Source organism: Sciurus carolinensis, chromosome 10 (assembly GCF_902686445.1).
Source record: "Sciurus carolinensis chromosome 10, mSciCar1.2, whole genome shotgun sequence".
Lineage (NCBI taxonomy): Eukaryota > Metazoa > Chordata > Mammalia > Rodentia > Sciuridae > Sciurus > Sciurus carolinensis.
In genome coordinates, this window is record NC_062222.1 from 2,623,441 (window position 1) to 2,639,312 (window position 15,872).

Genomic DNA, 15,872 nt, shown 5'->3' on the forward strand with positions numbered 1-15,872 from the left:
TAAATATTGAACAAGGTACAATTCAGCACCAACAGAATTAATTCCAATAAGTCAAAGAACACTTTAGTAATATAAATGGTGTAATTCGTAAGGAAGACCAAATAGTTATGACTATTTATAGCAAGTAGCATAGTGTCAGCATTCACAAAGCAGAAATTGCAGGTGAGGGAAAATAGAAACACTGCTGGTAGAGACAGTTATTCACCTCATTGAATCAGTTCATGGCAGAACAAAACAAGAAGCAGTTAGATAAATATAATTATTTTAAACACATCATAAAAGTATAAATATAAAATATAGTTATCAGAATGTAGACAAATATTGACCATTTCTTGGGGTACAGAGAAAAATGAAAAAGTAGAAGCAATGTAAGCAGTATTCTCTGATTTGATGAAATGGCATTATAAACAACAAAATCAAAATGCTAGAAGCTGCTTTCATTGGGGGAAAAAGTTTTCTGACTTCTGGTTCAAAGGAAAAATATAAACTGAAATTGTACAATATTTAGAAAACAATGTTGAAAGTATTATCAAAACTTACAGGATATACATTTAAAGCAAATGCAAAAGTCAAAGTCTTAAATGCTTTATCAATAAATAATGGAGGGGCTGGGGAGATAGCTCAGTCGGTAGAGTGCTTGCCTTGTAAGCACAAGGCCCTGGGTTCAATCCCCAGCACCCAAAAAATAAATAAATAAATAAATAATGGAAATAGATTAAACAAAGTGAAAGAATGAACTAGAAATGTAAAGAAAATAACTGAAAAACAGTTACAAAAAATGATTTTATGAAAAATCGCTAGCTAATCTATAAAATACTAAGGGAAAAATTAAATATATAATTAAAAGAACTATAAGAAGCTACTTTTTTGGACTACACAAATATAAAACCTAAATGAATATATAAAAATTTCTAAGATAAGGGTATTTCCAAAACTAGAAAAATCTAAACATTTTTATGGGAAAATTATTAAGAAGGTAAGAAGGTACTCTAATTCTTCCTAAAAGAAAGCACCATTTTTAGGTTGTCAGAAGATAAATTTAATGAACCTTTAAATAGCATATATTCCAATGCTATTTAAAAAGAGAAAATAACAAAGTATTCTTACAAAGCAAGTGTATCATTGATATTTAAACTTGAAAAATTGCTGCCCCCATCACACACACACACACACAGTAGTTACAGACCAAGCTCTCTAATATCCAAGAAAAATTGTAAGTAAAATATTAGGAAATAATATAATAATATATTTTATGTAATATCAATTCACATTGTTTTCTAGGAATGCAAGAATAGCAGGATGATAGAAATAATACCAGACTAGAACATCTTAATATATTGTTTGTCATGTTTGTTGATCCAGGGATATACAGCATATGTTCATCTCTGTGTTCTAAGAGGGCATTATTGAAGTTCTTCAGCTATTCTAGATAAAGGTATTCAATCAGAAAGTAATATTTACTTGCTTTGGTTACAGGACAAAATATATCTTTATTAGCCCCAAAATATTATCAGGATTGCTGATAAAGTGTCAAAGGCATTGCTACTAACAGCCAGAGTTAAGATGTGATTGTTATTCATGTTTTATAACCTTAATACATTTGGACAAGGGATAGAAATGAGATATAAAATGTTGCCAAAGAGAGGTGATAAAACTATCACTTCTTTTGTTGTCATTTTTTGGTTGCGCTGAGGATTGAACCCAGAGCCTCACATGCTGTGCAAGTGCTGTCTACCAGTGACCTACACACTCAGCACCTCTGAAGATATCATTAATGCCTGAAAAGCTCAAGAAATTTATCTGAAAAACTACCTAAACAAAAAAATATTATGGTAGAAAATTATAGAGTCAGTAGATTCACACATAAGTATATGTTAACTTGTGCTACTTTACAAGCTACCTCAAAACTTGTGACTTTAAGCAACAACTGTTTTGTTATTACTTACAAGTTCATGGGTCATCCGAGTGGTTCTTTAGTGTTTGGTTGGATACTCCCTTGCATCTGGGATAGGCTATGGATCAAATAAAGATTAGTTTGGCTGCTCTTAGAGGGACAACTGGTCTCTGGCTCTGTGTTTTCTTACTGTCCATTGAGCTAGTCCCAGCAGACTGACATGGCATATGAAGGAAACCCTAAAGAATAATAATACACAGTTCCTTGAGGCCTAGGCTCAGAACTGCATGTTGTCGCTCTCATTTGTCAAAACAAATTACAAGACTAGAATAAATTCAAGTGGAAGAGAGATCATCTACACTTATTGATGGGTGATCTGAAAAGTTACATTGTAAAGAAAAGGAGAAATGAAGGATTTTGCAATTTTTATATTCTATCACAACAACTACTAACGAAGACATAATGAAGGAGCAAAGTCAAAAAGGTTCATAATCTGTGGACTCTCTTTATTAGAATTATAAATTACATAAACATCTGTACACATACACATGTGCAAGGGTTGTGAAGCGGATGTATACATGTTATTAAAGTTAAATTTTTTTGGCACTATACAATTTCATGAGATTTGATGTATGTATATGTACCTATGTAACCATCACCCTGTCAAAATATTGCCCATTTTCATCATCCCAGAAGATAATTTCTGTGCTCCCTTCCAGTCAATCCAAGGAAGAACCACTGTTTTATATCACAATAGCATTAATTTTACTTCAGAAAACAAAAATATCCCAACTATCAATCTTTTGCCTTATTTTTGATATAATACCATAAAAACTTACAGCTAATTTAAGATAAACTAGCTTCAGAAAGTAAATATTCAGAATTTTATATGAAAATAGTTCATTACATGCATTGTATATAACATCATTGTGATTAATAAATATATGTAGACTCTGTTGATTTTAATCCCTACAGTTGCCAAAATAAATCATTAAATAATGATTAATGAATGTTTTGTTCCTCTCTACTTTAGTTCTCCATTTAAAAGTGGTGTGTCAATGGCAAGTCGGCTTTGTAAGGCTGCAATGTTAAGTCGATTTAATCTGCTTGCCAAGGAAGCTAAAAAAGATGATTTACTTGAAGCTAGTACATATCATGCAGCTAAGGTAAGGTCCTTAAAAGAATGAAATTGATCATAGAAATAAAGACCCTTTTGTGGTATTTTATGATGATTATATGTAACAAAAACGTATTGAATAGTTCTGGAACATAAGATAATATCATGTAATGGTAGGATTAATTTTTAAATGAGTACATTGCAAATTGGATATGCACATAAGTGTTGCCACTTAAAGAAGCTCCCTTAGTGTGGTGTATATTGACCCTGAAAATATTGCCCAAAACCTTTTATGTCATACCCAGAAAAACAAAATGATAAAATCTTTCCTGTGTATCACATTGTTAACATTAGCATGTTAAGGATCTTAAAGTAATACATAATGTAAGATAACCATATCAATTTATTTTCTTAAAGTTGTGAAAAAACTTTGAGTATCTAATTTGAATCTGGTTTAGTAGGTGATGTAGATAGCATTTTTTCTCTTTAAATTGTTTTTTCTATACAAACATAATTTTATTTAAAGTAGAAAATTTGGAAATTTTTTCTTAAACACAGAGGACGGGCCTGAGACCCTGGGTTCAACACACGTTGCGCACGCACACACATACATGCATGCATACGTATATTACTTGTAATCCTGCCTGCTTTTCATAGATAATACCTAAACTTTAATGTAAGCATATTGCTTCACATATATTAATGTTTGTGTATGTATTTAAATAATTCAAATTGTACTAGATTTTTTTAATTACTTTCCTATTTTCACTATTAAATATAAATGCTTTTGATAATTAATTTTACTAATACAGTGTTTATGAAACTGTTAATTTCACTGGCACCTTAATGATCCAACTCTAATTTCAGTCTGTAATTAACTATATTTAACTACAGTTGTAGACTTAGCTACATACTTCTAAGTATAAAAACTTATGTAGATAATTTCTGATTTCAGTGGCACAAAGAGGTTGGAAGTATTTTCTATAAAAACAAGTATAAAACAGAACAAGATTGTCAAAAGCAGCCTTTCACAACTCTGGAAATTGACAGAAAAATAAACACTGAAAAGTGTGTATTAAAAATCTGCTAGGACTTTGGGAAAGAATAACACACTTCTTGCCTTCTTGTCTGGGGTTGTTCTTATTCTCTCTCTACTGTCTCTACTTTGAATGGCAAGAATTGTGGTTTTACCAGAATGAGGCTGCTTCTAAAAGCAGTAGATTTACCACCAAAGGGGTGGGCTTGATTTAGAGTAGAGGATGAAAACTTATGGTTTTTGTCAGCTTCATGTGCCAAACTTGGAAAGAAATGAACAGGGAAAACTGATAACTTTGCTGGCCAGAGGTTGCAGTCCTGGTTGAAGGCAAGTGGTAGACCAACTAGCAACTTACCAAGAAGATTTTGGAAGAGGGGAGAAACATTCTTCACATTCTTTGACTGAACTGAAAAACTGCCTTCATGTACATGTGGAATTCAAGAGAGCCCAGCAAATAATGAAAATCAAGAGATACTTGAGAACTGGCTGCAACATTTGATATACTCCCTGCCACATACAAATTGATCAGAACAAGATAGAAACCTTACAGGCTTAATGTATTTGACTAAAGCCTTGGCTAAAATCATTTATTACTAAGGTACACAGATTCAAAGTAACCACCAGGAGGTTAGGTTAAAACATAAGAATAAAAATCTAGGAAGAGACTACAGCAGCTGCATAGTGTGATGAAGACAGATCTCACAGTAAAAGCAAGGAAACTTAAAAATAGTAACAAAAAAAGTAAAATCATACAAAGAATTTTCTATGATGGAATTAAAATGAAATCTGGGAAATTACCATATATTTGGAAATTAACATCTGAATTATTTATTGAATCAAATTAAGTATCTTGAACTGAGTGAAAATGAAATACATGTTAAAATTTATGGAATATGACTAAAATATTTACAGAAAAATGTATAGCTTTAAATGCTTATATGAGAAAAGAATCCTAAAATCAGTTATTTGAACTCCCACCTTAAGAAGCTAGAAAAATCAAAGAGCAAACCAAAATGAAAGAAATAAAAGGTAGACAATAATACATATTAGAAGGGAAATCAATGAAATTAAAAACAGATAAATAGGTGGCCAAAGCCAGCATGGCGGCGGAACACAAGACCAAGTTGTCCAAGAATCTGCTGCGCATGAAGTTCATGCAAAGGGGACTGTACTCAAACCAAGAAACAACTATAAGAGGAAGAAGATCATCAGTGAAGAGCACTGGTACTTGGATTTGCCAGAGCTTAAAGAGAGTGTCAAAATAGAGGAGCAAAGTTACTTGTTATGTGAAGATCTTCTCTATGGGAGAATGTCATTTACAGGATTTAATCCTGAAGTTGAGAATTGATGCTTCAGATGAATGCTAAGAACAAAGCAGAAGACGATGAAGACGACATGGTAGAGCTTGATGCAGCAGATGAGGAAATGGCTAGAAGATATGAGACTTTCTTGGGGACAGTTGGAAAAACTTTTGCCAAGAACAGAGACTGTACCAATTACGAAGAAGATGAAAATGGAGACATAAAACCAGTTAAAGCAAAGAAGATGTTCTTAAAACTCCAAGATTAAAAATGATGCCTTAAAACATGTCTTGAGTGTCTGTGAAAACAGCAGACTTTGGAGCCCATCTCTATGGCATCTTTTATCTGTTAATATTTGATGTTTGCAAAGAGATGTTTGATTTTAGGAACAGGCTGCTTGAAACAGATGTGTGATGGATGATATACATCCTTTTCCAAATCAGATTAGGCAAGAGTGGAAGTCAAGCCTGGATCTTCAGATGTACATAGGCACAGGGTTGCTTCCTAAAGATTTTACCCCAGTTTTTTTATATAGCTCTCCAATCACTGACCCTGAACTGACTCCTATAGATTAATGCCAGTATTTAAATTGTCCTTATGTTTATATTTTACTTTAAATTATTAATTGTATAATTATGTCAAGCCAATTCAGACATTCATTTTAGAGTCAAATGTCATAGGAATTTATTATGTGTACATTCATCAAGAGCAAACACACCTCTCCAGCCTGAAGTATTTGCATGCTACCAGGTTCCTGTCACTTTATGATGTTATGTTTTTGTTTAAGGCTTTAAATTTTAAAAAAATGTTCTGTAATAAACATCTGTTTTTTTATGCAAAAAAAGATAAATAGAAAAATCAATGAAATCAAAAGTTGATTTATTTTTTAAAGTTAGCGTGATAGCCCTTTAGCTACACTAACCCAGAAAAAAATGACTAACACAAATTATCAAAATCTGGAATTATGGAAGGATTCTTACCATAGATCTCACAACACTAAAATAATTGTGATCACAAACTTTTGCCAACAAATTGGACAAGCTAAATGAAGTGGACGCACTTCCTAGAAAGACAAATTTTTAAAAATCAGACACAATTAAATAGAACCTAATTGAGAAATTGCATTTTTAAAATTCTTTCCCCAAAGAAAATCTCAGGCACATATATGACTTTACTGGCAAATTCTATCAGATGTAAAATATAATACAAATCCTACCACTCATTTTACAAGACCAGTATTGCTGACACCAAAACTGGACAAAAACACAAGAAATGAAAACTACAGACCTACAGACCAGTATGTCATGAACACAAATGTAAAAATGCTTAGCAAGATAATGACAAATGAAATCAAGAACATACAAATACAAAAATGAGTATGTCTAAGGAGTTTTATAACAGGAATGCAAAGTTGTTTTGACATCAGGAAATTATTTGCTGTCACATATTATCATGTAATAAATTCAAGTTCAAAACTCACATAATTATCTTAAAGTACATATAAAATGTATCTGATGGAGCCCACACCCATTTACAAAATATACGCTGAACAAATAAGCCATAGAAATGAACTTCCTCAGCTTCATAAAGGGCATCAATGAAGACCCTACCATTGATGTTATGCTTAATATTAGAAGACTGAATTACTCCCTCCCCAGCTCAAGATTGGGAAAAAAGGCAAGAGTATTGGTTCTCACCACTTGAGAGTTACGTTCATCTTAGTCAAGTGCCGCAAGGCAAGAGAAAGGTTAAAGATATCCATTCCAGAGAGGAAGGAGAGAATTTGCCTTCTTCCTAAATGATGTAATTTTTGTGGGTAAAATATCCTTTGGAATGAAAGAAGGATAATCATCACAGGCTCAAAAAGCAAAAGTAATTATATGTGATCACCCAGAAACAAAAAACTAGATCATATATGAATTTAGCAAATATAAGAATATATAAAAATAGTGTATCTGTATCCCAGAAAAACAAATCGAGAAGAGTTTCATCCACACAGCTTCAAATATAGACAGAGGGAGGAATAAATTCAAAAGAACTATAAGACCTATAAATTGGAAATGATAAAACATTGCTGAGAGAAATTAAAGAAGACCTAAATAAATGGTGAGATGTATCCAACATTCATGGATTGGAAAACTCAATATTGTTAGGATGTCACATTTATTCAAATTAATCTGTAGCTACAAAATCAAAATTAAAAATTAAAATCCCAGCAGACTTTAGTGTAGAAATTGATGAGCCAATGGTAAAATTGATATGGAAGTCAAAAGGACACAGAAAAACCACAACAATTTTGAAAAGCAACAAAGTTGGAAAACATCCTATCTAGTTTCCAAACCAAACGACAGGCACACCTTGGAGAAACCACAGGTTTAGTTCTAAATCCATGACAATAAAGTAAGTCTCAGAAAATTTTTAGCTTCTCAGTCCATACAAAGTCTATACTGTAGTCTATTAAAAGTGCAATAGCATTGTCTTAAAAAAATGCACTTATTTAGAAATTCTTTATTGCTAAAGTGTCAACAGTCATCTGAGTCTTTGATGAGTAATAATGTGTTTGATGGTGGCCAACTAATAAGGGTGGTAGTTGCTGAAGGTTGGGGTATCTGGAGCTTAAATTAAGACAACAATGATGTTTGCCATGTCAATTGACTCTTCCTTTCATGAAAGATTTCTCTATAGCATATGATGCTAATGGATAGCTTTTTACCCACAGTAGAACTTCTATTAAAATTAGAGTCAGTGCTCTCAAAACCTGCTACTGCTTTGTCAAATAAGTCAATTTGAAATTTTAAATCCTTTGTTGTTTCAAAAATGTTCACTGCCTGTTCGCCTGCAGTAGATTCCATCTTAAGAACCACTGTTTCTGCTCATCTGTTCCAGCAATTCCCCATTTATTAGTTTTATCATGAGAGTGCAGCAATTCAGTCACATCTTCAAACTTCTAATGCCTGTTTTTTTGCTATGTCTACTACATCTGCTGTTACTTTGTCTACTGAATACTGAAGTCTTAAACCCCTCAAAATCCTCCCGTGTGTTGAAATCAACCAGCTGCTTCTACCCCCCTACTGTGGATAATGTGACAATATCACATGAATCACAAATGTTCTCTGTGGCATCTAGAATGGTGAATCATTTCCAGAAGTTTTAATTTACTTGGCCCAGATCAATCAGAGGAATCAACTTCTATGGCAGCTATATAGCATTAATGAAATGTGTTTCTTAAATAATAAGACTTGAAAGTCAGAATTACTCCTTGACCCATGGGCTGCAGAAGGGACCTCACGTTAGCAAAAATGAAAACATGGTCAGCGTTGCAGAGCTCTCGGGTGACTAGGTGTGTTGACAATTAACAGTAAAGTTTAATAGTAATCTTTTCTCCTGAGGATTAGGTCTTAAGGAGTGAGCTTATAATCTTCAGCAAACAATGTTGTAAACAGGTGTGCTGTCATCCAGGCTTTATTGTTTGAATTATAAATGACAAGTAGATTAGAGTCATTATAATTCTTAACTACTCTCAGATTTTCAGAGGGGTAAATGAGCCTTCACCTTGAAGTCAGTAGCTATGTTAGCCCCTAAAAAGAGTCAACGTGTCCTTTGAAGCCAGGCATTGACACTTCTTAAAGCCTGGGTTCCATCTCCTTCCTGTAAGGATGTTTCATCTACATGGAAACATGTGTCTAGTGACCTTCATCATTTATCATGGTTAAATCTTCTGGATAATTTGTTGCAGATTCTACATCAGCACTAGGGTTTCACCTAGCACTTTTTTGTTATGGAATTGGCTTCAGGCTTTCCTGCTGCAGCTTCCTCACCTCTCAGCCTTCATAGTCTGGTTTGAGCTTTGGCTTAAGGAAATGTCATGAATGGTTTGGTCATCTGTCCAGACCACTAACCCTTTCTCCATTATCAGCAGTAGGGTTGTTTTGCTTTATTTTCATTCAGGTGTTAACTAGAATAGTCCTTCATGGACTTTTCCTTTGCATTCCCAACAGATCTCTGTTGGGTGCAAAAGACCTAGCTTTCAGCCTATCTCAGTATTTCACATGCTCAACTCTCTAAGCTTAAATACTTCCAGCTGTTGATTTAAAGGCATGGTTGTGCACCTTCCGTTCACTTGAAGACTTAGAAACTGTTTTAGGGTGATTGACCTAATTTCAGTATCATCTATCTCAAAGTATAGAGAGGCCTGAGGGAAGGGAAAAAGACTGGGGACAGCTGTCAGTAGAGCACAACAGGTATCAGTTAAGTTCACTGCCTTATAGGGGCACAGTTTATGGTGCCTCAAAACAATCAAATATCATATTGAAAAAGTTTGAAATATTGTGAAAATTACCAAAATGTGACACAGACATGAAGTGAGCACATGATATTGGAAGAATTATACCAGTAAACTTCCTTGACACAGGGTTGCCACAGACCTTCAGTAAAGCATGCACACACACAAATTGCTGAGAAACACAATTAAATGAAACAGTATAAGTGTGACTGCATAAAGTAGTAAAGCAACAGTGGTTAAGGCAGTGTATTGATATAATAATGGATATATAGATTAACAGAACAAAAATAAATCCATACACAGTATGGTCAATTAATTATGTACAAAGGAGGGAGGAGAAATAATTTTTTCACGAATGGTTCTAGAATGGTGTGTGTGTGACCTTTCCCCATTACTATAGCAAAATACCTTAAGCTAGGTTCTTTGTAGAGAAGAAAAGTTTATTTAGTTCACATATTTGGAGGCCAAGAGCACAAACAGTATAATGCTGGTTCTGGTGCCCTTGGGCCCTTTAGGCTGTATTGCATCGTGGCAAATGGTATGTTAAGAGGGCATTCAGGAGGAAGAGATAATATGGCAAGACAGGAGACCAGAGTAGCCTGAAAGGGGCCAGACTTCTTATTTTGTAACACCCCTCTTCCAAGAACTAACCAGGGTCCCATGAGGATGAGGACATTTCCTTCTGAAAGTAGTGACCTCCCACTAGGCTTCACTTCTTAAAGATTCCACTACTTAACACCACCACACTGAGGATGAGGCTTCCAACACTTGACCTTGAAGGGACAAACTTAAACTAGATCATTGAAGTGGGATATTCATAGGTAAAACAACAAAAACTTAGATCCTGCATCAGTCTCAAAAATTAATTCAAGTAGATCTAACTATAAAAGATAATACTGTAAAGTTTTCAAATATGAGAAAATACATTCTTAGGAAAAGATTTCTTAGGTATGGAACTAAGAGCATTAGTCATAAAAGGAAAAAAATGATTATTTGGCTCCAAAATTTGAAGCTTACTTTTCAACGGTTAAAATACAAGCCACAGAGAATATACTTGTAAATCATGCATCTGACAAAGGAACTGGATCCAGAATATGTAAACAAGTCTTTTTAAATCAATAATAGAACAAACAACCCAGTTTTAAAAGAGGCAAAGAATATATACAGGCAAGTAATAAAAATATAAAAGATGGTTAGCCTTATTATCAGAGAGTGTTCACATGAAATCACACCAAGATGTCCTTTGCCTGCTAAAATTCAGTACCAGGTGCTATTGAGGATGTGAAGAAACTTTAGCCCACATGCATTGTCAGAGGGTACTGCCACTATGGACAGCAGTCCAGTGTTTTCTCGTAAAAATAAACATAGATTCACTGTGTCTTGGCACTGTGCTGCTTGGTGTCCATGAGAAAGACAACTTGTATTGATTCATAAACATTCACAGATTCATGTGAATGTTTATGGCAACATCATTCCAGTGGTCAAAAACTGGAAACACTGCACACTTTTGTAAGATGGTAGAGGCGTGAACAAAATGTGACTTGTCCATACAATGGAATATTAATTGACACTAAACAGTTAATTTTAATTGGAAGAAGCCTGACAAAGTTTTGGGAAAAACTCAGGAAACAAAGTAGGTTTATGATTGCCTAGGGCCAGCTAGGCCAAGTGCAGGGACACAGATGTACTGCAGGCTGGCACAGTGGCGCTCTTTAGAGGTGATGAATTTGTTTACAGCTGGATTGTGGTGTTTGCATACCTTAACAAATGTGCCGGTAAGAGTAAACTGTACACTTTGAATTTTATGGTATGTAAGTTAGGCTTCAGTAGTTAAATTTTTAAAAGTTCATTTCTATATGTTCATTTATAGAAAATGAAAACACACCATATTATTAATAGTGGTTATCTATAGTTTGAGGATTATAGGTAATTTTCATTTTTTATATTTTTTTATTTTTTCAAATTTTCTTTGCTTATATTTACTCTTTTAATTGAAAAATGTTAAAATAAGAAGCAAAATTACCCTGGATGTTGGGAAGGCAGCTTTGTAGCTTCAAAAATAAATTGAAAAAATAGGAATTCAAACATTTTTTTTATTTTTTAAAATGTGATGTTAAAGAAATAATATTAGGGCTGCTTAACTTTTTCATAGGCCACATCACATCTGCCGGTTTGGAATAACTTGGTTTTCTCTCTCTCTCTAGCGTTTGTCTTGCTCGTACCAAGAGGCTAAGGCCTTACTGAAGTCCTACTTGCAGCAGCATGGCTATGGCTCCTGGATTGTGAAACCCCCCTGTGTAGAGCAGTTCAGTGTGTGATTGCATGGCCACTGGCATATTAAAAACCTTTTATTTTTTGGTGTGTTTTGACTGGTAAAACTGTTTTTTTAATAGGTTTTCAACTTCCAAAATCAGAATCTTGCAACAGCAGCATCCAGCTATTGCTAAAAATTTGTAAATATTCCTGTCAACTTACATTGAAACATTAGGGGTTTTTCACCTTTTTTTTTTTTTTTTTTTTAAAGAATTACCTGATTGAACATAATAGAAATTTTGCATTTGTTTTTACAAACATAAAGCCATTATCCTTTTTGTAGTTTAAAAGAGAATTCTTTTTTTTTTAAGATTTTGCTTTAACTCTTTCCATACAGCTATAGTAATCAACATTTTGTCCTGATATCTCACTCAAGTTTGTATTTTTTTAAATTAAAACTGGAAACCAAGAATAAAAATAGTTCTTAGTCATTTGTTGATAAATTCAGCAGGCATTTGAGTATCTAATATTTGCCAGTCACCATGCTAAATGATTAAAAAAAAAAATCAGTGACTAAAACATCTCTCAGATCAAAGGATTTCATGAATACAGACTGCAGAAATACAGAAAATGTTAACCAAGTTAGGAAGTAGTTTGATGAGTTATGATTAATAGAGAATTCTCTTACATACCTTAACACTGTCCGTTTTCAAGTATCCTATAGGATCTACTTATACCAAATATGATTTAATCCTTTATAATTAGTGGGATTTCTAATTTAAAAGTAAATAAAAAGACTAGCTTTATATCCATGTATGCTGTACAGCACTTAGATGAAAAGATAATTTATTCATAAGTTTAGAATATGTACCTTTAGTGAAATTGAGTTTTCCCATACCTTAACTTCTTTATTCCTTACTTTTCTATCAGATACATTAAACTTTATTGAATCTCAGTTTTCCCCTCTTGGCATCCATCTTTACTAAATTTCTGGTCTCCTACCCAACCTATATGAACTATTGCAGTCTCTTGCAGTGTAGGTTCTTTTGTTGTCTATTCTAAAAGTATGATAGGGTTTAGTTGATGAGCAGTGAGGTCATTCTGGAAAGATGTTTCTTTCAGTGAGCTGGACTTCATGCTTCATAGGTTGGACCATGTGCAGTTGTCAATTTTTTTGAATTGATAAAATATGAACAGTTTCACATGGATCAACATAAATATGTTAATAAATTTAATGTCAGTCATTTGTCATATTCCTCCTCCTGTGTATTTCCTTGTTTAATTTTTTAATCTCTTTATTAGGCTCTTTGCTTTCATGGCATATTTCCAGCCTTTATTTCTATTCCTTGTCCTTGATAGTAAATTTGCCTTTGAAAATACACGATCTCTGACCTTCTCTTGACTCTTCACTTTCATGGGCATTTTGCTCATAGAAGACATGGGAAAGCACCAAATAGTAAATAATTGCCTCTGAAGGTTCTGTCTAATTAAAGGCCCTCAGTTAGGCACTGCTCTGAGAATCAGAAAAATATTTTCTCAAGAAATTTACAGTTTGAGAAGAAGATCAAACAAATATACCCTACTGTTTTACAGACAGAATCTGAGACGTAGTAGTTATTTATTCAACATTTATTAGTGTGTCTATGTACTGTATGTGCTCAATTGCTTAGACTTAGTTGGCTTAGAGAAAGCAAAGATATCTAGGTATGGTTATCAAGAGAGATTATAAAGGATAAAGGAACTGGCTTCTAGTAGTAGGGTCAGAGGATGGACATGAATCCAAACATTGAGATTATTTAATCATCCTTTAACTTTCAAGGATGAACTTTTTATTAGTTTTCATTCTTTGGTCAGGGATGGAGGTTTGATAGGAAGATCTCCTGGCTGCCTTTCATCAAAAGCAGCTGTACTTCTTATATTATATATTGATTTCTACAAGGTAGCTTGCTTGAAGAACAACTTCTAAATTCAGAGTAAAATTTTTAAAAGTGTTCAGAAACCGTAATATAGTTGGATCGACTCTCTTAGCGCTGAAGTCCTGAGACAAGCATTGAAGATGAGTAAAATTTGGTAGACTGACATTTGAGAAATTATAGAGGAAATTGTTAGTGTTCAAGGCTAGAGTGTAGAAAAATTGAGTTAAATTTAGCAGATTTTCTCACCTTAGTAGAAGAGAGCCCTTTAAGGATTTTATATAAGGAAATGGCATGTTAAAATAGCATTCTGCAACATTTTCTTATGAGGGAAATTTTGGGGCATACAAAAAAGAAAAGTAAATGAGTCCATATGTACCCATCACCAAGCTTCAGCCACTATTATATGGTATATATTTCCCTAGGCTGGATTATATTAGGAGCAGGTGTCATATATTATTTCATCTGAAAAGCACTTTGATATATCTAACAGATAAGGACTCTAAAACACACACGGGCATATAACCACATTCAGTTAGCACACCTTAAAATTAGTGGTAAGTCTATTATAAACAATAAATAGATTGCGTCAGGATAAATATTACCTTTTTATAGTGGAATTCATTCTGTAAATTTTATTTGTGACAAAGAATTCCTCAGTCCTTTTTAGAGTTTTCCACAATCTCAAATTTGCTTCTTACATCTTGCATTTTATATCATTCAACAATTTCCCCTCTTCTGTTTCCTGAAGCTAGTATTTAAAGACTTTCAAGTTTAGGGTTTTAGCGAGTATACTTCTGAGAGGTATTATGAACTCTCAGGAGAAGACATCCTGTCTGGGTAGTCTCTTTGTGAGATTAGCAAATGCCATTGATGATCTTTGCCATTGTCTTATTAAGGGGTTGCAAATTATACTGAGATTCTGTCATTACCTGCATTGTTTCTGTTAAACATAGTTTTAGAGGTTGTTTACTGGGGTTATAGTTGATGCAGAAAAAGCTGGATTGTTTTCTTTTGTATACATTTTTGAATAGTTTGTTTCCTGTCATTCTTTGATGCTGACACATGAAATTTTTTTTCTAGTATGTATCCATGAATTTAAACATACTTGTATTTCAGTCCATTATAATTAGTATGTATACTGATAAATTCTTACCTTTGGTTGTATACATACTGAAATATTTTTCTCAGAGTTGACATCTCCGATGCTATTTTGAATAATACCACTTTGTATACTTTGTATACATTGTTAATATATTGACATGTAATTTTTTATATTCACCACCTAGCCATTGACATTTCTAAATCAGTACTAGTAGTTTATTGTAGAGCCTTTCAGATTTTTCTTCAAAGTCATATGTGAATAATGATAGTTTTATTTCTTCTGTCCCCATCTTTACCTTCATATTTCTTTTTCCTACTTTTTTGTATTGACTGTGACTTCTCAGTACCATGTGAATTAGAAGTGGTGAGTGGTATCCTTGCCTTATGTGGCAACCTTATCGAATTGATGCCTCTGTCTTTTGAGCATGATTCAAATAGTCTTAGATCACTATCTTTTCTTTATAACAGAATTTTCCTGCCTTTTCTTGTGCAGTTGTTGCTCCAGACGTACACTCAGCCATTTCTTCAAAAAGCCCTGCTTCATTTCAGTGGAAAATGGCATTTGGAAACCACAACTGGGAGAAAAAAATTTTTTTCCTAATCTTTTCAGTGAACAGAACTTAGAAATAACACATATTTCAGATAAATGAATATTTTGTTTATATTGATATTTTCACTTAAAATTCAGCTACAATAGATTTTTAATTTCTTCAGTCTTCCATATTTGCTTTCAAACCAAAATCTTAAACCCTATTGATGTGAGCATATTTACTTTTTTACATGACATACATGCAGAAGTTTTAGAACAATTCCATCAGTAACATCAATAATATTGAAAAAAAGTAAAGTTTTTTTCTTTAGAATATATCCTACCACATATTATGTGATTAGATCAGTGTGTTTCAAAGTAGTGACTTCTATGTGGTGTGCAATCAAGATACAGTTCAGACTTTTTATTTCATTTGGCCTTCA

General features: G+C 33.4%; 1 protein-coding gene and 1 pseudogene across 2 annotated transcripts in view; both read left to right on the forward strand.

Annotated features, from left to right (window-relative positions):
* The window catches only part of Adad1 (adenosine deaminase domain containing 1), a 46,477-nt gene extending 34,514 nt beyond the window's left edge, over positions 1–11,963 (forward strand). For both annotated transcript variants that reach the window (XM_047567003.1, XM_047567002.1), the window contains exons 10-11: positions 2,928–3,060; positions 11,835–11,963. In XM_047567003.1, the coding sequence (XP_047422959.1) occupies positions 2,928–3,060; positions 11,835–11,948 (247 nt within the window). In that variant the 3' untranslated portion in view covers positions 11,949–11,963. The remainder of the gene's footprint in view (positions 1–2,927; positions 3,061–11,834) is intronic.
* Positions 5,148–5,616, forward strand: LOC124994746 (M-phase phosphoprotein 6-like; annotated as a pseudogene).
* Positions 11,964–15,872: the final 3,909 nt, after the last annotated feature.